This window comes from Nanorana parkeri, unplaced genomic scaffold (assembly GCF_000935625.1).
Source record: "Nanorana parkeri isolate BGI_ZX_2015 unplaced genomic scaffold, ASM93562v1 scaffold124, whole genome shotgun sequence".
Taxonomy (NCBI): Eukaryota; Metazoa; Chordata; class Amphibia; order Anura; family Dicroglossidae; genus Nanorana; species Nanorana parkeri.
Window position 1 is genome coordinate 1,200,733 of NW_017306392.1, and position 22,938 is coordinate 1,223,670.

A 22,938-nucleotide genomic window follows, 5' to 3' on the forward strand; every position below is an offset into this window, starting at 1 on the left:
GTTTTCTTTAAGTTTTTTTTCCTCGTTTTTTTTATATTTTATTCAAAGTAAGTGAGGCTTTAGATACATGTTTTATATAATTATATAGCCCTAATATGTGTGGGTACATTTAGCAAGAAAGTATATTACAGCCGTGGAAGAATCACACAGCAAAAATGTAAAAAGTGTGTCAGTCATTTATGAACAGAACCTGAAAACTAGCTCAGTCATGAAGGGGTTAGTAAAAGTTTTACCCGGAGTTCTTTTATCTGTTGGTGATCTGGCCTTAGGCAGCAGTTGCAGAATAAGTCAAATGAATACAAAGTCTATTCAACATCTACTATTTTATTAGTAAAATAATTAATTTTAAATAATAAAATAAGTAATATGCATGTATTGTTGTTTGCTTTTTTTTAGGGCAACAATCCATACTACAATGATGAGTGCAGCTTCTCCAGAGGATTATCTTTCCTTCATTCGTAATTATTGGTATATAGTAGACCCAGCATTATCATTCACACTTCACATTATTTAAATAGGGCATATGTCAGTATTTCCAAATCGCATTATATTTCAGTTAAAATGCTATCTCTCTCTCTCTCTCTCTCTCTCTCTCTCTTGCCATGCATATGGAACTGATGTTCCTGAATACCTCACAGGAAATATAGCTTACACAAGACCACATGAGATTGTGTACATTGCACATGATTAGAGACCATGCCTTCTGGTTACCATCACACACTAGTAGGCCTAAGGTGAAAAAAAGAGGATCAACAAAGATAATTTTATGTAGTACTTCTAACCAGGAAGTAGAGCCATCATTTGCAAATAATCATAAATACATTTTGAGCATGTTTATAACACCATAATTCACTTACACGTGTGTAGGACTCCAGCCAAAAATGATTTCCAGTAGGGAAGGATAACAATCTCTGGCATGTCCTAAATGGGGTTTGTGTCCCTTTTAAGGAGCAGCACCCTCACTATTTGATTAACGTGGTCACCAAGACAGAAAATGAGAGGAAATCCTAGATTTTACAGTTGTTCTATCTGTAAAAAATAAATCAAAGCAACAGGACTTGCTATATTTTTCTTGAAGAGGGTTCGCTGGTCATCTGACTAGCTTTTCCAGAAGAATTTTTGGGAAAGATAGTGGGATGACTAGCAAAATGTCTTCAAGAAAAATACAGCAAGTCCAGTTGCTTTGATTTATTTTTTACAGATATACCATGACCTGGATAAATGAGAACCTTCACAGACACTTCACAGTTGTTGGCAAAGAAGAAGAGGGAGTATCTATCAAATCTATCAATAGGATTTCCTGATTCACTGGCAACTGTCACAGGTTGGATTTCCTCTTACTTTGAGGAATTTCCTATTTGCTTACTGTTTTTCGTCAGGACAGAAAGTAAAGGCAGTTTTCCCTAATGTGAACTAAAAGTTCTAAATCCAAGATCTAAATCCAAACACAAAAATGTAATAGAAATTAAAACAAAATGTAAATTGATTATTACCCTTTGTTGGGTTGATGCCAGCCGGCTTACATAATCAGAACATATGCTGTTAGTTCTTTTTTTTGTTCAGTATTGTATTCTGACAGTGGCGGGTGTAATGGTCACTGTTTGGCCAAGATTATGCAGACCAGCTCCTTCATCCATGGACACACTGGTCGAATTTACTACAAGTCAGCAGGACTTGCCTAAAATTCGACCAGCGTATGGCCAACTTAAGCTATGAGCTTCTGATCACATTTTAGGAGCCCTTGGGAGGAATAATCTAACCAGGAGTTCTCTCTTTTTCATGGCATGTGCATTTACAGTTCTAGCTATAAAAACTATTCTTCACATATACACAGTATTGCTGAATTGGCAGACAAACTTGGAGTTTCGGGTGGAAGGGACACTAAGGGGGTTATTCACGAAGGAGCTGAAGGATCCAGCTGTAGCTTCGGTATATCCTTCGGCTAGCTTTGGTCGAACCAAAGTGCTGCTGTATGGGCTATTCACTATAGCCCGTACAGCAGCCGAAGGCAGCCGAGTGGCTCAGCCGAGCCGAAGGCATATGCTTCAGCCCCGCAAAGGGGCCCCAAATGACGTGGGGATGCCGATCTGTCATTAAACAATAACAACTGGTCAGAGCCGGCCGTGATGTCACGGCCGGCTACGCCCAGTTGTTATTCATTGGCCGTGACCTGCTAGAAGACTCTAGCAGGTGCCGGCCCACAGGAAACAGTTGGGCAAAACTAGCTGTCACTGCTAGCTCCGCCCAATTTTTTAAAAAATCTAGATTTATTTTTTAATTTGACTATTTATTTACTATTTTTTAAATATATTTTTTCAACTTTTTTTTATTTTTAACTCTTTTAATTGATTTTCTATTCTGCTCGGTACCACGCAGAATAGCCAAGCCGAATGCTGCTCAGCGGCGTTTGGCTATTCACTCACTGCCATTCAACCCCTATGTTAATAGGGGTGAACGGCAGCAAGTGAGCTGCCGGAGCTTCGGCTCAGCCGATCCCGATGTTGGATCAGCTGAGTCGAAGTTCTTCTGCGCTTCGGCTCAGCCGAAGTGCAGCTGAAGGCTACCGATGCACGGCTGATTTCAGCTGATGTACTGTAAATCAGCCATACTGAGCCAGAGTGATAGCCGAAAGTTGTTGGGCTCACTTCACTTTGGCTGGGTTATTCACTCGGCTGCCTTTGGCAGCTTTATGAATAACCCCCTAAGTGTCCCAAGAATCTATTTAATCATGCCACATGGTTGGCTAGGCCGTGACAGTGTCATTACACCTAAATGTTTGCCACCTAAAGCAATTTATCTCCCTATATGACTGTTTTTAGCATAGACACCTCATTATGTCCAGACCAAAAGCCATATAAATGAAATGACTTAACAATGATTTGCATTTACCCAGTCAGAGCAATTTTCATATTTTACACTGTCAGCTGGCAGAATAAGTAATTTGCTTTTATTTATTTATATTTTAATGTGTACACATGTATGTTCTTTTATAGGCATCGCAGATGAGACATTAAAAACCACAAGAATCTCTGGTGTTTATATTGTGGTGAAGATTGCAGGAGTGCAGTATATTTTTTTCTGAAATCTTTCTACAGTTTAAAATGTCCCAAAATGTTTGTATGTATCTCATTAAACAATTCACAAGCCTATTGTGTAAAACATTTTGTACAAGACTTTACATTATACTATAAAGTGAGTGCAACACAGGAACTCCTTCCAAAACCTTTTTTTAATTTAGGATAGTGTAGGAAAATGTTAGAAGAAAATAGGTCACCAGCACTCCATAAGTTAAAAAGAATGAGTCCTTTTAATGGACAATGATGTCACAGAAATCCAACATGGATTTCTGTGACATCATTGTCCATTAAAAGGACTCATTCTTTTTAACTTATGGAGTGCTGGTGACCTATTTTCTTCAATCTTGTGTTTTGCACGGTGCCATCCGTGAAGTTACTTCGAGCACCATTTATTTGATTGTTGGCCGGGACTGCTGAAAGGTGTGCGGAGGGCACCTCCACCAATTGCATAGGAAAATGTTAGAACTTCTATTAACCGATTATTTTGTTCTGGTATGTTACCCCTCATGTTTGGTGCTAGTTGGTGTAGTTTTTAGTTAGGCACTACCTGCCCACCCTGTAATACAGTAAAGCTGGCCATACACTTGTAGATTTCCAAAGGAAAGATCTTTTTGTACCAATGAAAGATCTATATTTACCCCTGGATAATGCCATCAGAGACTTGATGAATGTCAAACAAAATGTTTTATTTTTACATTTGATTTTGGAATCGATGGTGTTTCCCGAACAAAAACCACATTCACTGTTACAATTTCATTTCATCCTGCTCCTTTTTACTTTTTTTTTGTCACTACGGTCGAAATCACTGATCGATTTGACCCCATCAGTTAATAGAAAGTTGAACGAAATGTGGGTGAGTCGGATGGAGGAAATCAAATTGATAGAGGATCTGACCTCCTCTGATGCGCGGGTACCCACACAAGTTCGTGGTGACCTGGGCGGGGAGGTACCAATTTAGGGACTCCTCGGAATGCGCACAGCTTTGTCAGGAATGAACCACTGTCAATGTCGAGGCCCAGGGGGTGTTGGGAATTATGGGAGTGCCGGAGGGCGGGCAGCCGCTTGCCAGAGTCTCGAGTCAAGCATTTTGTCACCTCTGTTGTGTTGTGTCTTGTGTCTATCTGGTCTTTTGTTTCTTCGTTACTCATATATGTATATGTGTTCTGAATATACAAAATGTCTTAAGGGTTGTGGTTCGGAGTGATGGGCAGATCCGAGGTGTAAGATGGCTGAGAATGCACGAGTTCGGTAACGGCTATGCTAGCTTGGTTAATCCTGTTGCTGTTATATGCATATGTGCAGCCTTCGGGCGACTGGATATCTGTCTTCTGTATCATGCCCTTATGCTTACAAATAAAGAATATAAAAAGAAAGTTGAACAAAAGATCTTTCTTTGAAACAGAACACTGTCTATTTATTTGTTGGGGATGCTTTCCCTCAATTTCTGTGCCAGAAATACCTGCCACTAAAACAGGAAGTGAGAGGAAATCTCTGCATAGAGCAATAAAAAAACATTGGTTCTTACCTTCCCTCACCCTATGAAAAATGTGTTTTGTTGTTGGAGGAATTTTTTTTTTTTTAACAGGTAAAGTTTTGATTGAATTTTCATACATAAAACAATCACAGTAAGACAATGACAAAATAGAGAGGTTTCAGCTGGGTACCCCCTCACATGCCAACCGAAGGTATAAGGAGGACAGAGGCTTTTGTATCCCCTTTTGACCTAAGGAATCGCTCAATCCGTTCTGAGTCAACCCTTATCGGACCAGGGAACTGGGCTCTATGTGCGTGTTGTAGCTGTAGATACCGGAACCTCATAGTCAAAGGCAGGGAATATGTTGGAGGAAATTTACTTGATGACTTAACTTGATGACCACTGTCACAATCACCCCAATGAGTATAGAGGCATGAATAAAAACTCAAACTCTAAATCTTACTCATTTTATCTACAATCATTTTCTTTTGCCTAAAGTTCCACATTAAAGGGCAACTTTATCTTAAATATTCTTTTTCAGGTGGGGTGGTCATAGTCCTGTCAACTACTTAACTTTTGAGACTTTAACTCATTCCAGCAATTAGATTTTCCAAGAACATACAGGTGAAACTCGAATAATTAGAATATCGTGCAAAAGTAATTGCAGTAAGTGCTGCAAAAGGGGCCCAAACCAAGTACTGAGTACATATGCATGCTTGTACTTTTCAGAGGTCCGATATTGTTCTATGTACAATCCTTGTTTTATTGATTGCATGTAATAATCTACTTTTTTGAGGTTGTGGATTTGGGGCTCTTGGGGTTTTCATGAGCTGTTAGCCATAATCATCACAATTATGACAAATCACGGCTTGAACTATCTTGCTTTGCATGTAATGAGTCCATCTCAAATATTAGTTTAACCTTTTAAGTTGCATTAGTGAAATAAATGAACTTTGCACGATATTCTAATTATTCGAGTTTCCCCTGTACTGTACGCTGACCTGCACCTACACAGCTTAGTGTACATTCTAAAGAAGCTTACAAGGAGGTAGGTAAAAATCTTGTGTTGCAATACGTTTTTCAACAGATGCTAACACAAGGGTCCTGAAAAATTGCTGCCACTGACACAATGCTAGGAGTTACTATTGCGGCCACTGACACATGCTGGGTGTTATCATTGCAGTCACTGACACACGCTAGGGGTTATTATTGCAGTCACTGACACACGCTGGGGGTTATTATTGCAGTCACTGACACACGCTGGGGGTTATTATTGCAGTCACTGACACACGCTGTTTATTGCAGTCACTGACACACGCTGGGGGTTATTACTGCAGTCACTGACACACGCTGTTTATTGCAGTCACTGACACACGCTGGGGGTTATTATTGCAGTCACTGACACACGCTGTTTATTGCAGTCACTGACACACGCTGGGGGTTATTATTGCAGTCACTGACTCACGCTGAGGGTTATTATTGCAGTCACTGACACACGCTGGGGGTTATTATTGCAGTCACTGACTCACGCTGAGGGTTATTATTGCAGTCACTGACACACGCTAGGGGTTATTATTGCAGTCACTGACACACGCTGGGGGTTATTATTGCAGTCACTGACACACGCTGGGGGTTATTATTGCAGTCACTGACACACGCTGGGGGTTATTATTGCAGTCACTGACACACGCTGGGGGTTATTATTGCAGTCACTGACACACGCTGAGGGTTATTATTGCAGTCACTGACACACGCTAGGGGTTATTATTGCAGTCACTGACACATGCTGGGGGTTATTATTGCAGTCACTGACACACACTGGGGGTTATTATTGCAGTCACTGACACACGCTGGGGGTTATTATTGCAGTCACAGATGCACGCTGAGGGTTATTATTGCAGTCACTGACACACGTTGGGGGATATTATTGTGGTCACTGACACACATTGGTGGTTATTATTGTGGACCCTGACAACAATATACAATGCAAACCATGCCAACCTTTTGCTGTGGTGCGCATAAGGAAGGAAACTCAACTTATGATCTTGCACACAAGCCCACTGCATTTGGAACACACCCCTGCCTTCATCAGGATCTTTGGACCTGGAGGAGGAGACCACTATGCATCCAAAAGACCCCTAGTGTCACCTTTCCACTCTAAATAAGCTATTGAAGTGCAGATCGCACTTCAATAGCTTATTACTTGGCTTCAGGAGCCTAGCAATGACAGCCATGGGGCAGGAAGGGATGCAATACGTGTAGCTCCTGGTCCCATGGTACGGGGAGGAGACCACAAAAGGAGCATTGGAGCCCAGGGGGAAGGCGGGGTGCGGGCACTTTACCGGCCCGTGGAAGCGATCTGGCGGCAGTTGAGCCGGAAGGATCACTTTTATTGTAAAGCCAAGTCCCGGCGGCTTTAGTCTGTTTAAACGTGCCTACTGCCACTGATGTTGTTGGCAGCAAAAGGGTTAAAGGAAACTTGTGCGGTAAGAATATGGAGGTCACTGTACTCCAGATGTCTTCTTCTAAGAATAGTGGCTGCCTCATGATCATGGTGATGGCTTTCTGAGGCACAGTCTCTGTAAAAGTTTGCAGATCACGTGTTCTGACATTAACTTGACATCACTTGATTAACTTGACATAAGGCCAGGTAGGTGGTTTGTATAAAAGTAGCATCCATATGAATGGCAAGACCCAAGGTTTCCCAGCAGAACATTTCTCAAAGCATCACACTGCCTCCTCTGGCTTGCCTTTTTCCCATAATGCATTCTGTGCAATGCACATGTACCTGGCCATCAACATGATGTAAAAGAAAATGTTATCAGACCAAGCCACCTTCTTCCATTGCTCTGTAGTCCAGTACTGATGCTCACATGCCCATTGTAGGTGTTTTTGGCGGTGGACACCGGTCAGCATGGGCACCCTGACCTGTCTTTGGCTACACAGCCCCATATGCAGCAAACTGGGTTGCACTGTTAGTTCAGACATCTTATTGTGGGAACCGTTATTAACTTTTTTTAGCAGTTTCAGCTACAGTAGCTCTTCTATTGGATTGGACTACACAGGACAGCTGTCGCTACCCACGTGCATCAATTAGTCTAGGCATCCATGACCCTGTCGCCGGTTCACCAGTTTTCCTTCCTTGGACCACTTTTGGTAGGTTCTGACCACTGCAGACTAGGAACATCCCACAAGAGCTGCAGTTTTGAAGTTGCTCTGACCCAGTCATCCAGCCATTACAATTTGGCCCTTGTCAAAGTCACTCAAATCCTTACACTTGCCCATTTTTTTCTGCTTCCACCACATTAACTTCAGAAACAAAATGTTCACTTGCTGCCTAAAACATGCCACCCACTTTCAGGTGCCATCGTAACAAAATAATCACAGTTACTCACTTCACCTCTGGTAACTAGACTATTCCAGGCACCTCCAGTAGCCATCAGTTTCCCTGGTTCTCCTCCTCCAAGCATCACAGAGGCATCCTCCAGACCGGAGGTCTATTGAAACAATTCCTGCACTCAAAGAGTTCCCACCCCCCAAAGCCTCAGGCCTAGCCTGGGTGCAGGCTGGACAGCACCCCAACCTGGACTAATCCATGACTGGAACCCGACAAAGCACATGGCAATTCCCTGGAGGATATATGCCCTGTCCCAGCATGCAACACTGGCTGTGAAAGCCCAAGTGAGTGGCTGGTGAACTGCACACACACTCACAGTGCATTTTTTTTATTCTGCTTTCTACCTCAGAGGTAGTGAGCAGAATAATCAAGCCGTTCAGGCGGTATTCAGCTATTCATTTACTGCCATTTGGCCCTTACTAGAATAGGGGCGAACGGCAGCAAGTGAACTGCCGGAGGTTTGGCTCAGTCGATCCGAGTGTTGGATCGGATGAGTCGAACGTGTTCTTCACTTCGTCTCAGCCGAATATGCTGAGCATGTTCGGCTGAACCGAAGCCAGCCGATGTACAGCTGTAATCAGCTGTACAGGGCTGAAGTGAATAGTCGAATGGCGTTCGGCTCACTTTACTTTGGCTCGGTAATCACTTGGCTGCCTTCGGCAGCTGAGTGAATTACCCCCTTAGATACAGGTCACTTTTGGTTTTCATTATAGAAAAAAAGCCTAGGAAGTCTCAAGCCTGCGGTACACATTTCGAGTTGATACAAGTGTTTAAATCACCGTGGTGCATTAAAGGATCATTTTAGTACCCTGAGTATAGAAGTTGTTAATTTCATTTTTTTATAAATCATTTTTGCTTTAATGGAGAGATCAACCAACATTCAGTGAAAAGTGTACTGAATGTCAGGGAAAGATAGCACAAAGTTCTGATCATTTATTGCCCTTCTATAGAGCAGTAGTTAGTCACTGTAGTCAGGGGTGTAACTACAACTCATGGGGCCCCATAGTAAAACTATGGGGCATCCTTACTAACTTTCTCTGCAGTGGTTGGCCATATTAAAGGTGACAATACATGTCATTGATCTTAACATAAACTATGTATCAAGGACAGGCAGCAGCAGAGCTGTCGGTACACGAGTAGGCAGCAGTGCTGGGAATAAAAGTTATAGTAGCAATAAGAATAATAGCTAGGGATGTCCCTTAACCAACACTAATATCAGGGTCGATACAGGCATTTTCACAAGTACTTGTAGTCAGTGGTCGGAGCTACGGCCGGTGCAGCCAGTGCGACCGCACCGGGGCCTTAGCCTGGGGCAGCCCATCACAGATAGTTGTGTGCTGTTATTTCATTTAATTAGAAAAGTGGGTTATAATGGGGAACATTACACTGTAATGTTCCCTATTATAATCTATTTATCTGATTAAAATGATTACAGACAGACATCTGTTTTATCAAAGTTTGAGACTACGTTAGAATGTGTGACCGGTGACGTGGTCACACATTTTAACGTAATCCCGCCCAGTTATTTGGCGGTGGAATGTGTGACCGCCAATAAGTCAATCATTGCAACGCTTTCTCCGCTGTTCCAGGGCAGATCGGCATCGCAAATCGTATGTGCAGGAGAACCGATCTGCCCTGGGACAGCTGATCAGTCCTGAAATGTCACTTCTATCCGACTTTGTGAATGGTGCGGAATGTGAGATCGCAGTCACAGAGTCGGATAGAAGTGACATTTCAGGACTGATCAGCTGTTCCAGGGCAGACCGGTTCTCCTGCACATACGATCTGCGATGCCGATCTGCCCTGAAACAGCTGAGAAAGAGTTGGAATGATTGACCTATTGGCGGTCACACATTCCCCTGCCAAAAAACTGGGCGGGATTACGTTAAAGCGTAGTCACAAACTTTGATAGAACACAGCCATCAGAGGGTATGGCCGATACCCATGTGAGGGGTCTGGGCAGCCTGGGGGGCCCCTTACATGGGTATCAGGGCGGCATGGCAGAGGTGACGAGAGAGGGTGGAGGAGGCCGGGCCCCAGCAGCAGCAGGCAAGAAGAGTTGGGAGGAAGTACAGGGAAATAGACCTCGACGACCAGCCCACCTGGGACCCTGCAGAGCCCACTATAGAGAGTCTCAGATGGGCTGTGTAGGCTCTATGGTGTGCTCTGCAGGGTCTCAGGTAAGTCGAGCACGCTACTGCAACATTAGAGACCACTGGGAGGGTTCGGGGGCCAGTGTGATCCGCTCCCGTGCCTCCCCCCCCCTGCCGTCTTGGGAGGGGGGCCCAAGATAAAATCTTGCACCAGGGCCCTTTGGTTATTAGGTCCGCCACTGCTTGTAGTCACATGTCCCTTTATGAAAAAGTATTGGTAATTGATATCAGCAAGTACCTAATGAAAAGTACTTGTACTTGGTCTTGAAAAAATGGTATCAAGACATCCCTAATAATAACCAAAATTATTTTTTATATTATGATAAAATAAATAACGATCTTGCACACACTTACTCTTCAACCCTAATGCAAACTAGCTTCATTAAACGTAAAATAAGGTTTTAACAGAGGAGAAGGTGTGACTGCATTAGACCCGAAGGGCTCATTTCAGTCTGTAGGAGAAGTTCAGAGGACAATAAATCTACACTGATAAGAAATATAAGCAAATGTGTGACTAGAGATTCCTGAGGTCGGACTTCAACCCTTCTATACTTTAAACATCACATTTTAGTTTTCCTAATCAGCCCCCCTGATGGGCCCCCTTCTACTCCAAGCCTCATAGCAGCCATGTGGACTGCTATGGCTATTTATGTGCCACTGATTGGAGCTTCCCCCTCTTGATAGAAATTTGAACACTGGTAAGTGATTGGGGCAAATATAGCTATGTTGTAGATGTTGTTACACTTTACATCGGTCTGTGATTATCAGTCAGCTGGAATGAGTCATTTTTAATTATAAATTGGAAAAGAAATATAATACATATAAACTATATAAAACTGTTGGGTATGAAAGAATCAGAAAGGAGAAGCTAAATTCTAGGATGTGGTATTCTAATGCTTTGCTATAGTAATCAGCTATGTAGAAAATTGGAAGATTTGACATTTACTACAATTTTGACATTTACTACAATTTTGACATTTAACTAAAGAATGTATTTTTTTTATACTTCCCTCCGATCAAGACAAACACTCAGTGAGCTTATTTTTCACTTGTTGCATGCTTGTCCCTGGGTCAGCGAATCATAAAGTACTGAAGTTAAAAACAATCAGGTCACTAGTATTTTTAAAAGATGTCAGATGTTTACTTAGAACGCTCACTAATCTATTGAGTACATCATTTTGTACAGTTCTACTTTAGGTCTGACAGCAGGTGACAAATTATGTCAGCCCATCATTCAGATGCAGGTTAAAACCAATTACTTAGGATATACACCAATCAGCCATAACATTGTGTCCATCCACCTAATATTGAGTAGGTCCCCCCTTATGCCACCAAAACAGTCTTGACCCATCGAGGCATGGACTCCACTAGACCTCTAAAGGTATGCTGGGGTATCTGGCACCAAGCTGTCAGTAGCAGATACTTTTAAGTCCTATAAGTTGTTAGGTGTGGCTTCCATTGATCGGACTTGTTTTTCCAGCACATCCCACAGATGCTCAATTGGATTGAGTTCTGGAGAATTTGGAGGCCTCACCTCAAACTCATCATTGTGTTCCTCAAACAATTATTTTTTGCAATGTCGCAGGGCACAATATCCTGCTGAAAGAGGCCACTGCCATTAGGGAATATTATTTCCATAAAGGGTGTACTTGGTCAGTAACAATGTTTAGTTAGGTGGTACATGTCAAAGTAACATCCATATGAATTGCAAGACACAAGGTTTCCCAGCAGAACATTGTCGAAAGCATGACACTGCCTCCGCTGGCTTATCTTCAGAAAGCCGTACGGCATGTCATGACCTGACTCCCATTTTCCTGATTGGCTAGGAAGCTACCTTCACATCTTGCTAGGCAGCCTGGCATCCTGACCAATCAGGAAGCCGGGAGGCGGGTCATGACATGCTTGTTTAGGAAGCCAGGCTGCCTAGTAACAAGTGAAGCCGGCTTCCTAGCCAATCCGGAAGCCAGGAGGCGTGTCATAACCAGTGCCTGGCTTCCTGATTGGCCCCCGGAATACAGCATCATGCTCCCTTGGCACTGCCGGTCAGAGGGAAAACTCCCTCTGACCAGAAGTTCCGGTATCGGAGGTAAGTATTCGGCCAAATACTCATTATCGACACCGATACTATTATCGTGCATCCCTAATTTATACTATAGAAAACTGTAGGATATGAAAAAATCAGAAAGCAGAAGCTGAATTCTAGGATGTGGTATTCCAATACTTTGCTATATTAGTCAGCTATATATTCAGAAAACGGAAGATGTGATATATAATGCCATTTTGACATTTAATAACTAAATAAATGTTTTTTTATACTTGCCTCCCATCAATGCTAGTTTTTTTTTCATTCCCTTTGACCTGATTTAGTATCCAAAGATGGTCGACCAGTATTACAAATTGGTGAGTCAGAGATTGCATGAAGTATTAAGTACTGCAGAAAGTTCTTGCAAGATATCAACTTTAACATAATTACATTAATCAGTGGTACAGCGCTATGAGCCTCACGGTGTGATCATCAAAAAAACAGTGTTGTAAAAGGAATAGATAATAAAGTGAATATAAAATGTCAAATCGTGTTTTTCTTTCAATAACGTATCAGTGCATGATATATATGTGGATACTATGTAGCAAACAATGTGAGTCTCTCCTCAGAGAAATGGTTAAACCCAAACTGAATATATGTGTTTAAAAGCACAATTTAAAACTATTAATACCAAGGATACAAAATCGATATATGGAATTGTTAGAAATGCCTATATATAAAAAACATATATATAAAACATGAAATTATATATACATAAAAGATATTATATCGTGAAAAAATGTTATAAAAATAAATAAATAAAAATAAATAAATATAAAGATTTATATCTATTGTATCGGTGTCCGGTTAAATCTCATTCATGGAAACTTGATGTGGGATAAGGGGCATGTATCCACATCTGAAGTGCCAAGGGAGAATGCTTGTCAGAAGAAGAAACCCCCGTAGGGGACGCACTCACCAGATGTCAGAAGAACGAAAGCCGTCTGATTTTCCGGGGAAAGCTTCTATATTCCGTCAAGTGTTTTGTTCCTTCTTTGCTTTAAAGTCTCATGAAGGGAACTGTTCCTTTGCCATAAAGGGATGGTTGAATAACGGAAGGATGGAGCCTATCTGGTATTCCAGGAAAAAAGGGGGGCCACAGCACTCCGTCCTATGTCGCGTTCCTTCCTTACCTCAACGTGCCAGGAAAGGGAACCATTAGTTAGCTGTGTAGGGTTCCCGGTTTTCCTGTAAGGTTTCCAGGGGCCGTCGCGGTTCAAAATCTCAGGGTAGATGTTTAGATCTTTCCTAGATAATGTGCACAGCCTTCCTTCCTGCAGCCTTCCTTCCTGCAGGAAAGTCGGCCTCACAGCCAATTAGGAAGCTGGGAGGCGGGTCATTACCCGCCGCCCAGCTTCCTGATTGGCCGCAAGGCCAGCTCCATGCGGTTTGGCCAGCTCCATGCTGATTGGCTGGGAAGCCAATCAGGAAGCAGGGAGGCGGGTCATTACCCACAGTGTGACTTCCTGATTGGCTGGGAAGCCGGCTCCATATTCCCTCGCGGCATTGTCAGTCAGAGGAAATCTCCTTCTGACCGGAAGTTCTGGTATCGGCGGTAAGTATTGGAGCATTTGGGCGAGTACTCGTGCTCACCCAAATACTCAGTATCGGCACCAATACCGATACTAGTATCAGTATGGGTGCATCCCTAATACAAACCATGCCCATCTATTCCATCCAGATGGGTAAATTATACCAACATGCAGAAAATAACATAAAGCCCCATAGCACAATTTTGTATGGGGCCCCATGATTGCTAGTTATGCCACATGCAGAGCCCACCTGATATACCAAACAGCCCACCTGAGAGTGACCCTGCAGAGCCCACCATAGACTCTCTATAGTGAGCTCTGCAGGGTCTCAAATGGGCTGCACACCTCTTACCTGTCAGCGCTGTCCGCCTCCGTGGTCGCCGAGCCCCGCCTCCTCTTCCGTCCCTGGGCCCCGCCTCCTCTTCTATCGACGGGCCCTGCCTGCTCTTAGGTCGATGGCCAGTGATGTAAGAGGAGGCGGGGTTGCTCTTAGGCGGGCCCCCCTCCTCCTTCACTGCGAACGCCTGCCTCTTCTGCCGCAGCTGCTGACTGTCACAGACACAGCTCCACAGCGGCTGAGAGGGGAAACGCACCGCGGCCGCTGCACACATCACTGACAGGTTGTCAGCGATCTTCACAGCCGGTGCTGAGCTGTGTCAGTGACAGCCAGCACACTTACATGCCATAGCGACCCAGGCGGCCCACACGGCATCAGAGGGATGCCCCCTGTACCCAGGCCCCATAGTGGCTGCCTGGGTCGCTATGGCGATTGTTACGCCACTGATATACAGTATATATATTGTACAAGAATGCGTCCTGAACGGACAATATATTTCCCCGCTATTTAGGTCATGGTCCCTTTAACTTTCACAGAAGTTCTCACCAATGCAGGGTGAGGGGTTCCGTGGTGAGTTTTTTTTGAAGGGAAACTGCCATGCAGTCTTCCCATGGATGGTAGTCCTGAAATGGGGCCCGGAATCCGGAGGCTCGGAGAGATATTGGGTGGTAAAGAGCCTCCAACACTGGATAGAAGCATTGGGGCCTGGTAAGGGTTAACCCACCTGCTGGCAGTGCTCAAACTAGACACAAAGCCAGCCTACAGTGTCTGTGAGGTGTGTTTGGAGCAGGACACGGCTGAGAGGGGAGCTGTAGACTGTCAGCTACTGAGACATTGCTGGGCGTGAGTGTTTGGCACTCTGAGAACAGGCTGGGATGCTAACCCTAAGATAGGGACTTATGTATACAGGCGGTGAGCTAGTCTTTCTGTTATATTGAAGAGAAGTTTTTTCATGTTTTTTGTTTGCTGAAGACAAACAACAAGCTTGCTGAAGGCTGTTTCTGTTGGAGCATTGTGAGAAAAATAAAGACTAATAATTTTACCAACACGGCTGGCTATTGATCAGAACTGCTCTGAATATTACTATATATATCTATAATAAATATAGCCGTTATCCTGGCAAAGAGTACCCCCCATTCTCCAGGAATGAAGGACTACTTGTTTTGATGATCAAAGCTTTATTTAACACATGTGTGAACTATAAAAGAGGAAATTGTTTTGAATTTTACATTGAATGCACAGGATTAGAAGTAAGTAAATTAGCATAGGTAAAGAGATGCATCCCAGATTGGGTGGATACAGAATACATTATACATTAAAGGAGAACTATGACATGAGTGATTTCCACTCACCTCATAGTTCTAAGCCGACCTCTGACAATGAGACTGTCACAGGTCGGCTCAGTAGATCGGGAGGTGAGGGAAAACATACCGGGTTCCCTCACCTCTCGATCCTGTCACGGCTCTCTGCCGTGACAGGGGGAGGGGCTGGATTCCCCTCTCCGATCTGCCAGCGCTGACTGGCGGAACGGATGGGGGAGGGGGCGGGTACAGCTGGCTCTGCTTCTAGGTAGGCAGAGCCAGCTGTCACTCACGCAGCTGGGCGGATCCCGTCATCTAAGTCGGGATCCGCTCCAGGTGCGTCGTCTCATTATACCGCGAGCTGTAGCTCGCAGTATACTGAGCTTAGGGTAACGGGAGGACGCTAGTTTGTGTCCTCCCGTTACCCTAAGGAGAACCATGGGGAAAAACACTGACCCCATAGTTCTCCTTTAAATAACCAATAGGTGATATATTTTCAGTCCAGAAGCTAAACAATTAAAGAAGAAATCCAGGAAATGTAACCCTTGCAGTGGAGCTACCTCTGCACTGCAAGGGTTTAAGTGCTTTGTGTCTGTTTGAACAAGAAAAAAGTTATACTAAAGCTCCAAGCCGGCTTATTCTTAAACTGGCCATACAATTATCTTCAGATTTTTTATGGTCAGATGGAAAAAGTGCAACAGATTCCTCCATCTACACTAAACTGTGTGGATGGAGTAATCTCCACCTGGGCCAATCTGTTGCACCTTTTCCATCTGACCACAGAAAATCTGCAGATAATTGTAAGGTGTATGGGCACCTTTAGACTGGTCCTTCGAGTATCTCTCCCCCGCCCTGCACAAACAAGCACTTTTTGGGCTACTCCTCTACTGCAAGTGTTAATAAAAAAAATACCTGGAGTTCTTCTTTAGACTGCTTTTTTTTTTCAAAAATGTCAGCAAAAGTTGAGACCTATTTGTGGTTTTAACCAATGTTTAAGAAATGAAAAGTTCGCTAGTCACATAGGGAACAAGTTTAAAAAGAGGAAGCATCAATATTTGCTGGGAAGGTTAAAATGCAACTGAAGCCCACATTTCTTTTTCGTTTTGGATAGAGTGGAGAGGGATTAGAACAAGTTTCGGGTTTTGGTTACTGTCTGTGCCTGTGTTAGGGAGTGGGTGTTATCACTGAAAGTGAAAGAAAATAACAAATTTGAGGTTGTCACCACAACAGGAATAGATGAGAAATCTTCCAATGGGGACCCTAGGTCTGGTGACCCTGCTGATTGCCCTAAGTTTAGAGGGATTTCCTCTGGCTTAATGCTGTGGTTATTGGTCAGGAAGTGAAGGGAAGTCTCCCCAATAGGACACAGATGGCGAAAAACTTGACAGGGGTTATAACCCTCCCTTACTTTACCCACAAGTAAAAGCAAACGTTTTGGCTTCAGTTCCACTTTAAGCAGCAGCCAACAATATATATATATATATATACCTCATCCAAGGCCTCAGTACGTCTGCATACGGCTGCATATTTTACTGTGCTGGGTTCTGTTCACCGGCCGCTGACAGGCGGGCAGCCGGCCGCCGGCACGCTCCCCTCACCCTCCACATCGCTATGCCCGGGCAGCCGCTGTGTGCGCTCCTATCTCGGGACCCGGCCGGAGAAGCTTACAGTATTGCTCCTGACTGGGCCCCATCGGTTGCGGGCCCCATAGTGCCCGCATAGATCGCTATGGCAGTAGTTCCGCCACTGGGGCACAGGATGACATGGGGGCACAGGATGACATGGGGCACAGGATGACATGGAGACACAGGATGACATGGAGATACAGGATGACATGGGGGCATAGGATGATAGGATGACATGGAGGCACAGGATGACATGGGGGCACAGGATGACATGGGGGCACAGGATGACATGTGGAACAGGATGACATGGGAGCACAGGATGACATGGGGGCACAGGATAACATGGAGGCACAGGATAACATGGAGGCACAGAATGACATGGGGCACAGAGGATGGGACCGTGGGAGACGCGGCCCTGGCCAGCGGAGGCTCCAGCAAGATGCTTCGGTGGCTGGAGGAAGAAGAGGCATGTCCTGAAAGCAGGCTGGGGAGCTGCAGGTAAGAGGAGCAGCATGTGTGCAGGGAAAGGTACCCTGCACAGCCCACCTTAGAGTCTCTGTGCAAGGTCTATGGTGGGCTCTGGGGGGGTCTCTGGTGGGGATTGCAGGGACTCAGGTGGGCAGTGCAAGATCTATGTTGGAATGTGCAGGGTCTATGGTGGTCTCAGCCTGACACCCTGCAGAGCCCACCAGAGATCCTTTACAGCCCATCTGAGAACCCGGCTTCCCTGCAACACTAAGGCCTCATTCACACTGCTTAGAGTTGGCCCATACACATCCGTGCGGGTGCAGGTGTCCATGCTCGGATGCAGATAGGATCCATCCTGTCTGCGTATTAGTATGGACATCCGCACCCGTGCAAATGTGCAGTTCAGTTGAGCGTATGGCCGCGTCCTCCCATAGAGAAGAACAGGCTACTGCGTACAAATCACACGCAGCAGCCTGTCCTTCCCGGGAACGGCCCGATACGTCCGTGCACGTCCCACGGATCTGTATGGGCCTACTCTAAGCAGTGTGAATGATGCCTAATAGCGCAATCTGTCAGACGCTGTATCCAGCGACTTGACAGGTTATGCAAAATGTCTTGAACAGGAAGGGGTGGAACAAATTTAGATTCTTGCCTAGAGCAGCACGAAACCTAAATACACTGCTGCTCCTCGGTCTCTCTATAGTGGCAGCGGCTGATGAGGAGAAGAGAGAACTGGCACTGCGATCGCTGCTGCTGAAGGAGTAGAATCAGTGCCGCACTGTAGCTGTCCTTACTCCGGTGTGCTATCGAAAGCTCACTGCACAGAGCTCCAGTCTTTCTGAGCACCAGAGGTAGTTAGAGATCTCAATGAGTTGGAGCTTTCGATAGAACACCGGCTCCTGCAGCTTCCTCCTTCCACCTCAGCTGCCATAGGCTGTGAGGAAGACTGCAGAGCTGCTACTGGCTGGAAGGACAGCACGGGAGAAGCAGGACACCTGGGACATGGAAGTTACATTGCTTTTTTCTGCATTACACTGCTGGCCTCTGTACTCTGCACCATACCACACCACTGGCCTCTGTATTGTGCATCAACCCGGCTGGTCTCTGTACTCAGCATTACACCACTGGCCTCTGCACTCTGCATTGTTACTGATCTCTGTTCTCTGTGTCACACCACTGACCTGGCGGAGTTAAGGCCGGGGCACGGTAAGGGTCAGGTGGGGCGACTGGTGGCGAGTAACTCTTAAGGCCTGGCTAGTAGCTCAGGACTTGAAATTTTGAGCCCTGGTCTATGGTATTAACAACTAAATATAATGCATTTCAAGGGAATCCGTTTCTAAATATATTTAGGTGTATATATAATGGTTACAAGTCTGTTGGCTGTAGGTTTAATTGCAGATCATAGATAAAGAATTATATTTTATAAGTAAAAAAAAAAAAAAAAATGGAAAATACAAGGCACAAGGGTGGATTGAGGACCATTACAAAAATAAAAAATCACAAGGCACTAGATTTGTGCACTGGCAAAAAAATTGTTTCGTTTCGTTTTGATTCGGATTTTGCTTTATTTCGTTTTTCGGGATTCGGGTCCGAAATTCAATTCAGTTCGGGATTCGGAAAAATTAGTTTGCGGTAGTCCGGTCGAAAGTTCGTTTCGTTCGTTGCTGCAAAATGACATTTGAGAAAAAAAAAACTTTTTTTTTTTTAGTCTGCAGAAGAGGAAAAAAAAAAGCGTGAGGTTCCCCCCAATTCATACCAGACCCTTTAGGTCTGGTAGGAATGCTACGAGGGACACCCCCAGTTATAAGAAAAAAAAAAGTGCGTGGGGTTCCACCAAAAGCCATATCAGGCCCTTCAGGTCTGGTAGGAATTTTAAGGGGGAACCCCAGCCCCTTAACAGTCCTACCAGACCCTTGATTCGAGCACTGGCCCGGCAGGGCAGGAAAGGGGGGGGAGGGGTTAACTAAAGGGTTAAATAAGCGTTATTAAAAAAGTCCAGACTTCTTAATTAAATCCTTTAATTGAAACAATTATTGAGACAATTTTTGACTATTCCTTTAATAACAAAAAAATTAATGGCTCCATCTATGTAATCCAGCGGCAATCACGATGCACGACTCCCCCCGACCCGCCGCAATAAAAAAAGTCCCGCCACACGACAACCGTCCGTACCCGACGAAAACTCGCCGCAAAATGACATTCCTGCTCGAAAGTAAACAGATGGGCGGAGCGAGCTGTGGCGTCACGGCTCGCTCCGCCCATTTGACTTTCTCAGCTGTCAAATACTATATAGCATTCGTGAACTCCCGAATGCCATTTGGGTCTGTAAGGCATTCAGAAGTTCGGGGAGAGAGTGTGCACGGTGCTATACCTATCGGCTGTTTTAGATCGATCAATTGATAGTGGATTGAGAAAGAGTTTTTGGATCGATCTGTATCTGACGTGTTGTTTTTATCTTTTTGTAAGTTCCTTTTTATTTTGCGCTAATTAAATGTTTTAAAGATTTTATGCTATGTGCCTTTTATTTTTTCATTTTGGGATATTCTACCTTGGATCCTTTTTGGAGTTGTTCCCCTGATACTGCTAAGTATTGCTAGCAATGCTACATGTGATTGGAGCCTTTTTCAAAGGGGAGGAATAACGCTGACATCTAATGTCCATGGATGCATTGATGTGGCTGATACACATTGTATCATGAGAGATCGCTGGGATGTATGCAGTGGAGATGGCATCCAAATGAAGGAGTAAAAGAAAGAGTTCCTTACATGCTTTCTCATCACGGAGATCTGCTGAGTGTTTAAAGATTTGTTTCATCGCATAAAGGTGGAGCACGGGAAAGCATTGATATCTTTTGGACAGTTTCGCTTAAAGGAACTTTCAGAAATATTTCCTCCTGGTTATTTATTAAAGGAAAACTATGAGGTGAGTGCTTTTCACTCACCTCATAGTTCTAGCCGACCTGTGACAATGAGACTGTCACAGGTTGGCTCAGTAGATCAGGAGGTGAGCAAACACATACTTCTCGATCCTGTCACGCTCTCTGCCGTGACAGGGGAGGGGCTGGATTCCCCCCTCCCCGCTCCGATCCGCCAGCGTTGACTGGCGGAAAGGATGGGGGAGGGGGCGGGTACAGCTGGCTCTGCCTCTAGATAGGCAGAGCCAGCTGTCAGTCACACAGCTGGGCGGATCCCGGCATAAATGTCGGGATCCGCCTCAGCTGCGGCGTCTCAGCTACAGCTCGCGGTATACTGAGCCTAGGGTGACGGGAGGACGCTAGTTTGTGTCCTCCCGTTACCCTAAGGAGAACTATGGGGAAAAGCCTTAAGACTTATTCACTATGTTATATACATTAGTATGGTGATGAATTTGCAATGGTGCATGTGTCTTAGTTTGAGTTCTTAGAGATTTACTCACACTGGTAGTCAATATATATTCTTGTCTAAGATTTTTACACATAGATCACAGTAATTTGTGGACATTAAATTGATATACAATTTTTAGTTTGATTTGAACATCGATTAATTATTTAGAATTGTAGGGTTTGGTGAAAAGGGTTTAATGATAAGGGGAGATACATTTTTTTGCTATTGTTTGCCCAGGGGTGTCTTTTCACTTCTTGGTTTTTCACTGCAGCTGTCGCTATTTTTGTAATTTTGAAGGGTAGAAAAGCCAATAGTGCGAATAGTTTTGTTTATTAAATATGAACATGCACTCAGGCCCGGATTCCCCACAAGGCCACCGAGGCCAGGCCTTGGGGCGGCAGGGCGCAGACAGGGCTGGATTTACTCTCCCTGCCGCCCCAAAGCCAGATTCCGCAATACTGTGCAATCCTGTGCACTGTGCTGGAACTCCTGTGACAGGTGAGAGTGTATACACGGAGCGGCAGGGTTAGTTTTAACCCTGCCGCTCTGCTCACCGCAGTGAGGAAAGACTCGGCGGTGGAGGACGGAGCCAGCGAGGAGAGAGGTAAGTGCAGGGGGGACGGGAGGACGGACCAGCCGCCCGAGGCAGACTTTTTACATGTGATCTCGGCGACATCGCCGAGATCACATGTAAACGAACAATCGGCTGCCTCACACTACATTTAGTCCTGCTTGTGCAAAGCAGGACTAAATGTAGAGAGGGCAACTTACCTCCCGGCCCCCGCAACTTCCCCACAAGGACGCCCCTCTGCGCCCTGCCGCCCCAAGGCCGGGCCTCGGTGGCCTTAAAGTGAAATGTTTTTAAAAAAATAATAAGAAATAATAATTAAATAAAATAAAAAGGTGATTAAAAAGGAAAAATAATAAGTACTTGTAAAAAGTAAACAATAAGCTAAAAATGTAAAAAAGTAAAAAAAATAAAAAAAATAAAAAAGTGATAAAAAACAAAGAAATAATAAATAAAAAAAATAAAACTAACCGTGCCGCCCCTGCCATCCGGTTGCCATTCTCCGTTGATGGGGGGGGGGGAGATTGGCAGGGAGATTGCAATAAATCAGCCAATTAAAATCATTATCAATTGGGGGATTGAACCTGGTCTGAACCTGAGCTCCTCTGAACCCATAAGGAGCTCCTAACGAACATGGAAGGAAGCTCCTTTTGTTCCTCCCAAAAAACTGCAGGCAGGTGATTCCCCGTCCGCAGCTTGACGTAAGCAAATGGCAGGGTGCAGTGATGTAATTTACCTTATATGGTTACATACCTATATTTGGTAAATAACATAATAATATACATCACTTCCTGTTCATTCATGATTGGGGAAATAGTAATCACTTACTTTGTGCTCAGTTTATGAATGGACAGGAGCACTCAGTACAGAGGCTTCCTGTCCATTCATTACTTGGGAGAGTAGTATGCCTCCACAGTTTGTGAATGAAAAGGAAGCCTCTGCACTGAGTGCTCCTATTTATTGAATGACGGGGCTGTAAAAAAAAAAGATTTAGGACTCTGTGTCCACAAAAAAAAAATTTCTATTTGAAAAGGAAAATATCAGGGGTCCGTTTAGACCCCTGATATTTACCCCCGTAGCCCCTGACAGTAAGTAAGCAGTGCCATGCGTTGTAGTGCACTGCTGTGCGATTAGACGTATGTCTGCATCATTTTATCACAACACACAGCAACAATCAGGCCACTAGGGATGGGCCGAGTGTTCGATTCGAGCATGAGTACGAATCGAACAACGGCAGTTGGAGCGCTCGCCGAATGCCGAACTTTATGGGATGTTCACGGTTTGTTCGACCGCGTACATTCCATAATACAAAATGCCTGAAGGGGCCTGAACGAGAAAGTTCTCTATCAGGTCCCCCCATGCTGATTTACAGTGGGCGGGTGCAATAGCCAGCTTGCTATTGGCTATTGCATTTTACAATATCCAATAGCAGGCTGGGTATGGCTCCCAGCCTGCAATAAAGAGGAGGCGGGGGGGCGGGACAGAGGTGCCGCGGCCAGACGGGGGAAAGGAGAAGATGACGGACCAGGGGAAGACAGCAGCAGAGGTACGGGGGCAGCGG

At 44.6% G+C, this 22,938-nt stretch overlaps 1 protein-coding gene across 1 annotated transcript in view; it reads left to right on the plus strand.

Moving 5' to 3' along the window:
• The window catches only part of LOC108784678 (N-acylethanolamine-hydrolyzing acid amidase-like), a 21,464-nt gene extending 18,382 nt beyond the window's left edge, over positions 1–3,082 (plus strand). The window contains exons 10-11 of the mRNA XM_018553548.1: positions 397–458; positions 2,994–3,082. Coding sequence (XP_018409050.1) covers positions 397–458; positions 2,994–3,082 — 151 coding nt within the window. The remainder of the gene's footprint in view (positions 1–396; positions 459–2,993) is intronic.
• Positions 3,083–22,938: the final 19,856 nt, after the last annotated feature.